Raw genomic sequence first — 11,681 nt, forward strand, 5'->3', positions numbered from 1 at the left:
ACAGACAAACAGGCAGACAGGCAGACAGACAGGCAGACAGACAGGCAGACAGGCAGACAGGCAGGCAGACAGGCAGGCAGACAGGCAGGCAGACAGGCAGGCAGACAGGCAGACAGACAGGCAGATAGGCAGATAGGCAGACAGACAGGTAGGCAGACAGGCAGACAGGCAGACAGACAGGCAGGCAGACAGACAGGCAGATGGACAGACGGGCAGACGGACAGGCAGACAGGCAGACAGACAGGCAGACAGACAGGCAGGCAGGCAGGCAGGCAGGCTGGCTGGCTGGCTGGCAGGCACCTTGTTTGCTGGTTGGTTGATTTATTGTTGATTGGTTTGAATTTGTTTAAAATTGTTTTTATTAATAAATCAACATACAGGGAAGCTTTAGATGATGTTATGTTGTATCAACTATTTATTTTTGTTGGTCAGCCCAAGCTTTTTAAAAATATTTTTGTGTGTGTGGAGGTGGGGACTGAAGAAAAGGAAGGGATTAAAACCACCAAAGCAAAACTCCAGGGTTTGTCCCGAAATGTGACGTCAGACAGAAGGACTCACTTGTAGCGAGCGTTGATCGGCGCTGGCTGTCATTTGCACGGCGCCGTTTTGCAACAATCTGAGCTCGTGGAATAAATTCTATTTTTTTTTGTTACAAGAATCTCATTCTGGGTTCAATGAAGTTGATATTGGAATCTCGTAATGAGGTGGCTTCTGCCGTGGATTCTAATAGTAGCCAGCACTCATCAGGTAACAGTAATTATTTGATTTAATTCTAACGTTCATGCTAACTTTTGATTTATTTTATCTATGGTTTTCAAGATTACAGGTTATGGATTACAGATCATAAGAATATGAGACGTATAAATGATCGCAGGATGTGCACATCTATCCAGATTAGATTATGTAATTGAGACTTTTTGCGCGCGGTGCCAAATACCCATTATTGGTTTTGAATTGACACTGGGCTATAATCGTGTTGTCAATGTTAATCATACAATAGACCTACTCAGAATCTGTATCTGTGCTAGCGCAGAAACCTAGACAGTCATGAAACGCTAAGATTGGGCACTCCTCTACTCTCTCCTCCACTCTCTTTCCTCTACTCTCTCCTCCACTCTCTCTTTCCTCTACTCTCTCCTCCACTCTCTTTCCTTTCTTAGCTCTACTCTCTCCTCCACTCTCTCTTTCTCTCTTTCCTCTACTCTCTCCTCCACTCTCTCTTTCCTCTACTCCCTCTTCCTCTCTTAGCTCTACTCTCTCCTCCACTCTCTCTTTCTCTCTTTCCTCTACTCTCTCCTTTCCTCTACTCCCTCTTCCTCTACTCAGCTCTACTCTCTCCTCCACTCTCTTTCCTCTACTCTCTCCTCCACTCTCTCTTTCCTCTCTATCCTCCACTCTCTCTTTCCTCTCTTAGCTCTACTCTCTCCTCCACTCTCTCTTTCTCTCTTTCCTCTACTCTCTCCTCCACTCTCTCTTTCCTCTACTCCCTCTTCCTCTCTTAGCTCTACTCTCTCCTCCACTCTCTCTTTCTCTCTTTAATCTACTCTCTCCTCCACTCTCTCTTTCCTCTACTCCCTCTTCCTCTACTGAGCTCTACTCTCTCCTCCACTCTCTCTTTCTCTCTCTCCTCTACTCTCTCCTCCACTCTCTCTTTCCTCTACTCCCTCTTCCTCTCTTAGCTCTACTCTCTCCTCTACTCTCTCTTCCTCTCTTAGCTCTACTCTCTCCTCCACTCTCGCTTTCCTCTACTCTCCCTTCCTCTCTTAGCTCTATTCTCTCCTCTACTCTCTCTTTATCTCTTTCCTCTACTCTCTCTTCCACTCTCTCTTTCCTCTACTCTCCCTTCCTCTCTCAGCTCTACTCTCTCCTCCCCTCTCTCTTTCCTCTACTCTCCCTTCCTCTCTTAGCTCTATTCTCTCCTCTACTCTCTCTCTTTCCTCTACTCTCTCTTCCTCTCTTAGCTCTACTCTTTCCTCCACTCTCTTTCCTCTACTCTCTCTTCCTCTCTTAGCTCTACTCTCTCCTCCACTCGTTCTTTCCTCTACTCTCCCTTCCTCTCTTAGCTCTATTCTCTCCTCTACTCTCCCTTTATCTCTTTCCTCTACTTTCTCCTCCTCTCTCTTTCCTCTCTTTCCTCTACTCTCTCTTCCTCTCTTAGCTCTACTCTCTCCTCCACTCTCTCTTTCCTCTACTCTCCCTTCCTCTCTTAGCTCTATTCTCTCCTCTACTCTCTCTTTATCTCTTTCCTCTACTTTCTCCTCCTCTCTTTCCTCTACTCTCTCTTCCTCTCTTAGCTCTATTCTCTCCTCTACTCTCTCTTTATCTCTTTCCTCTACTTTCTCCTCCTCTCTTTCCTCTACTCTCTCTTCCTCTCTTAGCTCTACTCTCTCCTCTACTCTCTCTTTATCTCTTTCCTCTACTCTCTCCTCCACTCTCTCTTTCTTCTACTCTCTCTTCCTCTCTTAGCTCTACTCTCTTCACTCTCTCTTTCCTTCACTCTCTCTTCCACTCTCTCTCATTTTAGCTCAGCTAATGACAGGTCAGGTACTACCTCAGTACTGTCTCTGACTAATATAGTTTAAAGTGTGTTATTTGGTAGGTGTGGTTAAATGACCCTGGCCTGAAAGTGATTTATTTCTGTCAGTCACTAGTCCCGTGGATTACTTTATAAGGGGAAACCAAACCACTAGATCCAGTTTGGTATTTGTGTCCATGGGGCTGACTGAACTAGATTGAATTCAATAAATGTAAAGACTAAGGAAGAACAAACGGGTATGTTTTGCATGTGATCCCTACCCTACATTGATCTTCAGTCTACAGTACTGCAGCCTCATACACAACTTTCTCTTAATCTTTAGGTTGGTGGTGGAACTCCTGGCCTTAGTTTGTAAATGTGTCCGAGTGTTTCCCTCTGGAATCAAACATATTTCCACCTGCTGTGGTCTGACGTCATGTACGACTGTTAAAAATGTTCCTGGAAGAACGACTTCCTTCCACAACAAATTTGGGGTGAATGTAACTACAGGCCCCATTCCAATGTAACCCCTGTCTACTGTATCACTATACTGGCTGGGTGACCCCATAACCCCTGTCTACTGTATCACTATACTGGCTGGGTGGCCCCATAACCCCTGTCTACTGTATCACTATACTGGCTGGGTGGCCCCATAACCCCTGTCTACTGTATCACTATACTGGCTGGGTGGCCCCATCCCAATATGACCCCTGTCTACTGTATCACTATACTGGCTGTGTGACCCCATAACCCCTGTCTACTGTATCACTATACTGGCTGGGTGGCCCCATAACCCCTGTCTACTGTATCACTATACTGGCTGGGTGGCCCCATCCCAATATGACCCCTGTCTACTGTATCACTATACTGGCTGTGTGACCCCATAACCCCTGTCTACTGTATCACTATACTGGCTGTGTGGCCCCATAACCCCTGTCTACTGTATCACTATACTGGCTGGGTGGCCCCATAACCCCTGTCTACTGTATCACTATACTGGCTGGGTGACCCCATAACCCCTGTCTACTGTATCACTATACTGGCTGTGTGACCCCATAACCCCTGTCTACTGTATCACTATACTGGCTGTGTGGCCCCATAACCCCTGTCTACTGTATCACTATACTGGCTGTGTGGCCCCATAACCCCTGTCTACTGTATCACTATACTGGCTGTGTGACCCCATAACCCCTGTCTACTGTATCACTATACTGGCTGTGTGGCCCCATAACCCCTGTCTACTGTATCACTATACTGGCTGGGTGACCCCATAACCCCTGTCTACTGTATCACTATACTGGCTGGGTGGCCCCATAACCCCTGTCTACTGTATCACTATACTGGCTGGGTGGCCCCATCCCAATATGACCCCTGTCTACTGTATCACTATACTGGCTGTGTGACCCCATAACCCCTGTCTACTGTATCACTATACTGGCTGTGTGGCCCCATAACCCCTGTCTACTGTATCACTATACTGGCTGGGTGGCCCCATAACCCCTGTCTACTGTATCACTATACTGGCTGGGTGGCCCCATCCCAATATGACCCCTGTCTACTGTATCACTATGCTGGCTGGGTGACCCCATCCCAATATGACCCCTGTCTACTGTATCACTATACTGGCTGTGTGACCCCATAACCCCTGTCTACTGTATCACTATACTGGCTGGGTGACCCCATAACCCCTGTCTACTGTATCACTATACTGGCTGGGAGACCCCATAACCCCTGTCTACTGTATCACTATACTGGCTGGGTGACCCCATCCCAATATGACCCCTGTCTACTGTATCACTATACTGGCTGGGTGACCCCATAACCCCTGTCTACTGTATCACTATACTGGCTGGGTGACCCCATAACCCCTGTCTACTGTATCACTATACTGGCTGGGTGACCCCATAACCCCTGTCTACTGTATCACTATACTGGCTGGGTGACCCCATAACCCCTGTCTACTGTATCACTATACTGGCTGGGTGACCCCATAACCCCTGTCTACTGTATCACTATACTGGCTGGGTGACCCCATAACCCCTGTCTACTGTATCACTATACTGGCTGGGAGACCCCATAACCCCTGTCTACTGTATCACTATACTGGCTGGGTGACCCCATCCCAATATGACCCCTGTCTACTGTATTACTATACTGGCTGGGTGACCCCATAACCCCTGTCTACTGTATCACTATACTGGCTGGGTGACCCCATAACCCCTGTCTACTGTATCACTATACTGGCTGGGAGACCCCATAACCCCTGTCTACTGTATCACTATACTGGCTGGGTGACCCCATCCCAATATGACCCCTGTCTACTGTATCACTATACTGGCTGGGTGGCCCCATAACCCCTGTCTACTGTATCACTATACTGGCTGGGTGACCCCATCCCAATATAACCCCTGTCTACTGTATCACTATAGTGGCTAGGTGGACCCATCCTAATATAACCCCTGTCTACTGTATCACTATACTGCCTGGGTGACCCCATCCCAATATAACCCCTGTCTACTGTATCACTATACTGGCTGGGTGACCCCATCCCAATATAACCCCTGTCTACTGTATCACTATACTGGCTGTGTGAAGGGGGATGTTAGTTGTTGGTGCACATGACCAATGACATAGGTAGTGGTGATGAACCTGGAGATGCTGCTGGTCTCCACTCTGTGGGTTTTCAGGAATAGCACAACATGACATGCCATAGACCAACCCACCAGTATGACCCAGTATTTTATAAATGTTGTTCTGTCCATCCTACAGGTCTTTTCCCAACATTCCACAGCCATGCCTCCCTTGACGGCGACCATAGAGCTGTATAACCGGACAGCGTACTGCAAATGGCCGTGCAAGTGTGCCAAGAGCGCCCCCTTGTGTCCGCCAGGGGTCAGTGTGCTCATGGACGGCTGTGACTGCTGTAAGGCCTGTTCCAAACAGGTGGGGGAGACCTGCAACGAGGCGGACGTCTGTGACTACCACAAGGGACTGTACTGTGACTACAGCGTGGACAAGCCGAGGTACGAAAAAGGAGTATGTGCCTGTAAGTGTCATAACTTTCCTCTTTGAGTTGTGTCGTTGTATCATCTCCATCTGTGCTGTGAAGTCAGATAACTTTCCTCTTTGAGTTGTGTCGTTGTATCATCTCCATCTGTGCTGTGAAGTCAGATAACTTTCCTCTTTGAGTTGTGTCGTTGTATCATCTCCATCTGTGCTGTGAAGTCAGATAACTTTCCTCTTTGAGTTGTGTCGTTGTATCATCTCCATCTGTGCTGTGAAGTCAGATAACTTTCCTCTTTGAGTTGTGTCGTTGTATCATCTCCATCTGTGCTGTGAAGTCAGATAACTTTCCTCTTTGAGTTGTGTCGTTGTATCATCTCCATCTGTGCTGTGAAGTCAGATAACTTTCCTCTTTGAGTTGTGTCGTTGTATCATCTCCATCTGTGCTGTGAAGTCAGATAACTTTCCTCTTTGAGTTGTGTCGTTGTATCATCTCCAACTGTGCTGTGAAGTCAGATAACTTTCCTCTTTGAGTTGTGTCGTTGTATCATCTCCATCTGTGCTGTGAAGTCAGATAACTTTCCTCTTTGAGTTGTGTTGTTGTATCATCTCCAACTGTGCTGTGAAGTCCGTTTGTAAATATAGATACAGTAATGCGAATGGACGTTGTTTTGATTCGACAACTGAATTGATGCATGTATTTCTTCGTGTGCCACAGTGCATTGACACGGGTCTTTCTTGAGGAAGGCGTTTCGAGCTGGAATGCCGACATTGAACAGTCTCAACTATAACGCGCTTCTTGTTTTCCTATGTATACCAATAGGGGATATACTTTACTGTGTAGCGCTGATTCTTATTATTTGACATGATCTATCAAACAGACATGGTGGGCACAGGCTGCGAGTACGACGGAGTGATCTACCGGAACGGTCAGAGCTTCCAACCCAGCTGTAAGTACCGCTGTCTGTGTGTAAACGGCGCCATCGGTTGTGTGCCGCTCTGCACAGACTCCCAACCGCCCCGAGTGTGGTGCCAGACGCCCAGGCGGGTCAAACTGCCGGGCCGATGCTGTGAGCAGTGGATCTGTGACGAGCCCAGGAAGACGCGCAAGGCAGACCCCAGGCCTGCTGAGATAGGTACACTACTACATTCTATGGAATGCATCTCAAATGGTACCCTATGTCCTATGTAGTGCACTACTTTTGACCAGAGCACTATGGGGCCCATTGGTTTCCCAGAAAACCCATTTGGAAGATTCCTGAAATCAATAAGCAGGGAATCCAGGAATCTTCCAACCAGGATTTCTGGAAAACCTGGGCGTTTTTTTTGGGGGGGGGGGGCGAGTTTTATTTTATTTCACCTTTATTTAACCAGGTAGGCTAGTTGAGAACAAGTTCTCATTTGCAACTGCGACCTGGCCAAGATAAAGCTTAGCAGTGTGAGCAGACAACACAGAGTTACACATGGAGTAAACAATTAACAAGTCAATAACACAGTACAAAAAAGGCGAGTCTATATACATTGTGTGCAAAAGGCATGAGAAGGTAGGCGAATAATTACAACCTTGCAGATTAGCACTGGAGTGATAAATGATCAGATGGTCATGTACAGGTAGAGATACTGGTGTGCAAAAGAGCAGAGAAGTAAATAAATAAAAACAGTGTGGGGATGAGGTAGGTGAAAATGGGTGGGTTATTTACCAATAGACTATGTACAGCTGCAGCGATCGGTTAGCTGCTCAGATAGCACATGTTTGAAGTTGGTGAGGGAGATAAAAGTCTCCAACTTCAGGGATTTTTGCAATTCGTTCCAGTCACAGGCAGCAGAGTACTGGAACGAAAGGCGGCCAAATGAGGTGTTGGCTTTAGGGATGATCAGTGAGATACACCTGCTGGAGCGCGTGCTACGGATGGGTGTTGCCATCGTGACCAGTGAACTGAGATAAGGCGGAGCTTTACCTAGCATGGACTTGTAGATGACCTGGAGCCAGTGGGTCTGGCGACGAATATGTAGCGAGGGCCAGCCGACTAGAGCATACAAGTCGCAGTGGTGGGTGGTATAAGGTGCTTTAGTGACAAAACGGATGGCACTGTGATAAACTGCATCCAGTTTGCTGAGTAGAGTGTTGGAGGCAATTTTGTAGATGACATCGCCGAAGTCGAGGATCGGTAGGATAGTCAGTTTTACTAGGGTAAGTTTGGCGGCGTGAGTGAAGGAGGCTTTGTTGCGGAATAGAAAGCCGACTCTTGATTTGATTTTCGATTGGAGATGTTTGATATGAGTCTGGAAGGAGAGTTTACAGTCTAGCCAGACACCTAGGTACTTATAGGTGTCCACATATTCAAGGTCGGAACCATCTAGGGTGGTGATGCTCGTCGGGCATGCGGGTGCAGGCAGCGATCGGTTGAAAAGCATGCATTTGGTTTTACTAGCGTTTAAGAGCAGTTGGAGGCCACGGAAGGAGTGTTGTATGGCATTGAAGCTCGTTTGGAGGTTAGATAGCACAGTGTCCAAGGACGGGCCGGAAGTATATAGAATGGTGTCGTCTGCGTAGAGGTGGATCAGGGAATCGCCCGCAGCAAGAGCAACATCATTGATATATACAGAGAAAAGAGTCGGCCCGAGAATTGAACCCTGTGGCACCCCCATAGAGACTGCCAGAGGACCGGACAGCATGCCCTCCGATTTGACACACTGAACTCTGTCTGCAAAGTAATTGGTGAACCAGGCAAGGCAGTCATCCGAAAAACCGAGGCTACTGAGTCTGCCGATAAGAATATGGTGATTGACAGAGTCGAAAGCCTTGGCAAGGTCGATGAAGACGGCTGCACAGTACTGTCTTTTATCGATGGCGGTTATGATATCGTTTAGTACCTTGAGTGTGGCTGAGGTGCACCCGTGACCGGCTCGGAAACCAGATTGCACAGCGGAGACGGTACGGTGGGATTCGAGATGGTCAGTGACCTGTTTGTTGACTTGGCTTTCGAAGACCTTAAATAGGCAGGGCAGGATGGATATAGGTCTGTAACAGTTTGGGTCCAGGGTGTCTCCCCCTTTGAAGAGGGGGATGACTGCGGCAGCTTTCCAATCCTTGGGGATCTCAGACGATATGAGAGAGAGGTTGAACAGGCTGGTAATAGGGGTTGCGACAATGGCGGCGGATAGTTTCAGAAATAGAGGGTCCAGATTGTCAAGCCCAGCTGATTTGTACGGGTCCAGGTTTTGCAGCTCTTTCAGAACATCTGCTATCTGGATTTGGGTAAAGGAGAACCTGGAAGGGCTTAGGCGAGAAGCTGCGGTGGGGGCGGAGCTGTTGGCCGATGTTGGAGTAGCCAGGCGGAAGGCATGGCCAGCCGTTGAGAAATGCTTGTTGAAGTTTTCAATAATCATGGATTTATCGGTGGTGACCGTGTTACCTAGCCTCAGTGCAGTGGGCAGCTGAGAGGAGGTGCTCTTGTTCTCCATGGACTTCACAGTGTCCCAGAACTTTTTGGAGTTGGAGCTACAGGATGCAAACTTCTGCCTGAAGAAGCTGGCCTTAGCTTTCCTGACTGACTGCGTGTATTGGTTCCTGACTTCCCTGAACAGTTGCATATCGCGGGGACTATTCGATGCTATTTCAGTCCTCCACAGGATGTTTTTGTGCTGGTCGAGGGCAGTCAGGTCTGGAGTGAACCAAGGGCTGTATCTGTTCTTGGTTCTGCATTTTTTGAACGGAGCATGCTTATCTAAAATGGTGAGGAAGTTACTTTTAAAGAATGACCAGGCATCCTCAACTGACGGGATGAGGTCAATGTCCTTCCAGGATACCCGGGCCAGGTCAATTAGGAAGGCCTGCTCACAGAAGTGTTTTACGGAGCGTTTGACAGTGTTGAGGGGTGGTCGTTTGACTGCGGCTCCGTAGCGGATACAGGCAATGAGGCAGTGATCGCTGAGATCCTGGTTGAAGACAGCGGAGGTGTTTCTGGAGGGCCAGTTGGTCAGGATGACATCTATGAGGGTGCCCTTGTTTACAGAGTTAGGGTTGTACCTGGTGGGTTCCTTGATGATTTGTGTGAGATTGAGGGCATCTAGCTTAGATTGTAGGACTGCCGGGGTGTTAAGCATATCCCAGTTTAGGTCACCTAAAAGAACAAACTCTGAAGCTAGATGGGGGGCGATCAATTCACAAATGGTGTCCAGGGCACAGCTGGGAGCTGAGGGGGGTCGGTAGCAGGCGGCAACAGTGAGAGACTTATTTCTGGAGAGTAATTTTCAAAATTAGTAGTTCGAACTGTTTGGGTATGGACCTGGAAAGTATGACACCGGAATTTGGCATCCCTAATCAGGAGTCTGTTCCTCTGTTGACATGGCAGTGCGCGCCAGCCACAAGGAGGTCTGGCATAAGAACTGCATTACCCAGACAACCTCCTGGTCCCCGTGTTCCAAGACCTGTGGACGTGGCCTGTCCCTGAGGATCTCCAACGCCAACGACCAGTGTGAGTTGATCAAGGAGTCGCGCCTCTGCAACATCCGGCCCTGTGACGTCGACATCACCAAGCACATCAAGGTGAGAACATCTGTCGTGCCTTGTGCCCTAAATGGCACCCTATTCCCTATAAAGTGTACTACCCATAGGGCTCTGGTCAAAAGTAGTGCACTCTATAGGGAATACGTTAATCCCTGGTCAAAAGTAGTACACTTTATAGACACACACAATATCTCTCACTTTTGCTTTCAATGAATCCAGGCCCAACTTCATCAACTCATGTATTGTGCATATGAACATGGTTTTAAAGGCATATGGGTGACACATGTTTTCTCAATACAGTTGAACATCGTTTTGACAGTGTAACGGTATTCTGACTCCATGTGTCAACCACTCAAGTGTTGATTCTGACCTATGAACCCCTCAGCCAGGGAAGAAGTGTCTGAACATTTACAGGGAGGAGCAGAGCCAGAACTTCACAATCTCAGGCTGCAACAGCAAGAAGCCCTACCGTCCAAAATACTGTGGTGTCTGCGTGGCCACAGACGATCGCTGCTGCATCCCTTACAAGTCCAAGACTATCGAGGTGGAGTTCGAGTGTCCCAACGGAGCCACTCTGACATGGCAGGTGATGTGGATCAACGCCTGCTTCTGTAACCTCAGCTGCAGGAACCCCAACGACATCTTCTCTGAGCTGGAGCACTACTACGACCACAATGAGGTCATCAACTGAGCAGCCTTGTCCGAGCCTGAACGTATGGCCCACAGGGCAGGAGACCATCTCCTGTTTCTGTAGCATGAGGTAGTTTAGTGTACAAGTACAACCCCTGGGTAAGACGCTAGTCTGCCGCGGGGCCTTACCCAAATACATCTCCTTAATGCTGAGTGCCAAGCGTTTTTAGAGTCTTTGCTAGGATTGGACTGGGGAGAACTGAGCAGAGGACAGGTTAATTTAGGTTATTATTGACTCCAGCTTTACACTCCTTGGAATAAAGGGATTGATGATTTGTTGGTTAGTTGAAGTACCAGGCTGGAACAAAGGCTGCACACCTCTAAGGTCCCCAGGAGGAGGATGGAAGAACATTGCAGTTGAACCCTGCCCAAACTCTTCATTATGATCTTGATAAAAAACACACACAAAAATTATGCACAGGGTTTATCTGTTATTTAACCTCCATTCAATGAAACGAAAAGGTATGTAGGTGTTTTTCAATCTAAATATACACTCAGTGTACAAAACATTAAGTACACCTTCCTAATATTGAGTTGCACCCCTTTTTGCCCTCAGAACAGTCTCAATTCGTCAGAGAATGGACTCTACAAGGTGTCCAAAGCGTTCCACAGGGATGCTGGCCCATGTTGACTCTACAAGGTGTCCAAAGCGTTCCACAGGGATGCTGGCCCATGTTGACTCTACAAGGTGTCCAAAGCGTTCCACAGGGATGCTGGCCCATGTTGACTCTACAAGGTGTCCAAAGCGTTCCACAGGGATGCTGGCCCATGTTGACTCTACAAGGTGTCCAAAGCGTTCCACAGGGATGCTGGCCCATGTTGACTCTACAAGGTGTCCAAAGCGTTCCACAGGGATGCTGGCCCATGTTGACTCCAATGCTTCCCAAATTGGCTGGATGTCCTTTGGGTGGTGGACCATTCTTGATACACACGGGAAGCTGTTGAGCGTGAAAAACCCAGCAG

General features: G+C 48.0%; 1 protein-coding gene across 1 annotated transcript; it reads left to right on the plus strand.

Annotated features, from left to right (window-relative positions):
- The first annotated feature begins 559 nt into the window (after positions 1–559).
- Positions 560–11,442, plus strand: LOC135521051 (CCN family member 4-like). The gene is made up of 5 exons (XM_064946975.1): positions 560–747; positions 5,285–5,561; positions 6,400–6,654; positions 9,874–10,067; positions 10,414–11,442. The coding sequence occupies exons 1-5, from the start codon at positions 700–702 to the stop codon at positions 10,717–10,719; spliced, it is 1,080 nt and encodes a 359-aa protein (XP_064803047.1). The 5' UTR covers positions 560–699; the 3' UTR covers positions 10,720–11,442.
- Positions 11,443–11,681: the final 239 nt, after the last annotated feature.

This window comes from Oncorhynchus masou, chromosome 29 (genome assembly GCF_036934945.1).
Source record: "Oncorhynchus masou masou isolate Uvic2021 chromosome 29, UVic_Omas_1.1, whole genome shotgun sequence".
Lineage (NCBI taxonomy): Eukaryota > Metazoa > Chordata > Actinopteri > Salmoniformes > Salmonidae > Oncorhynchus > Oncorhynchus masou.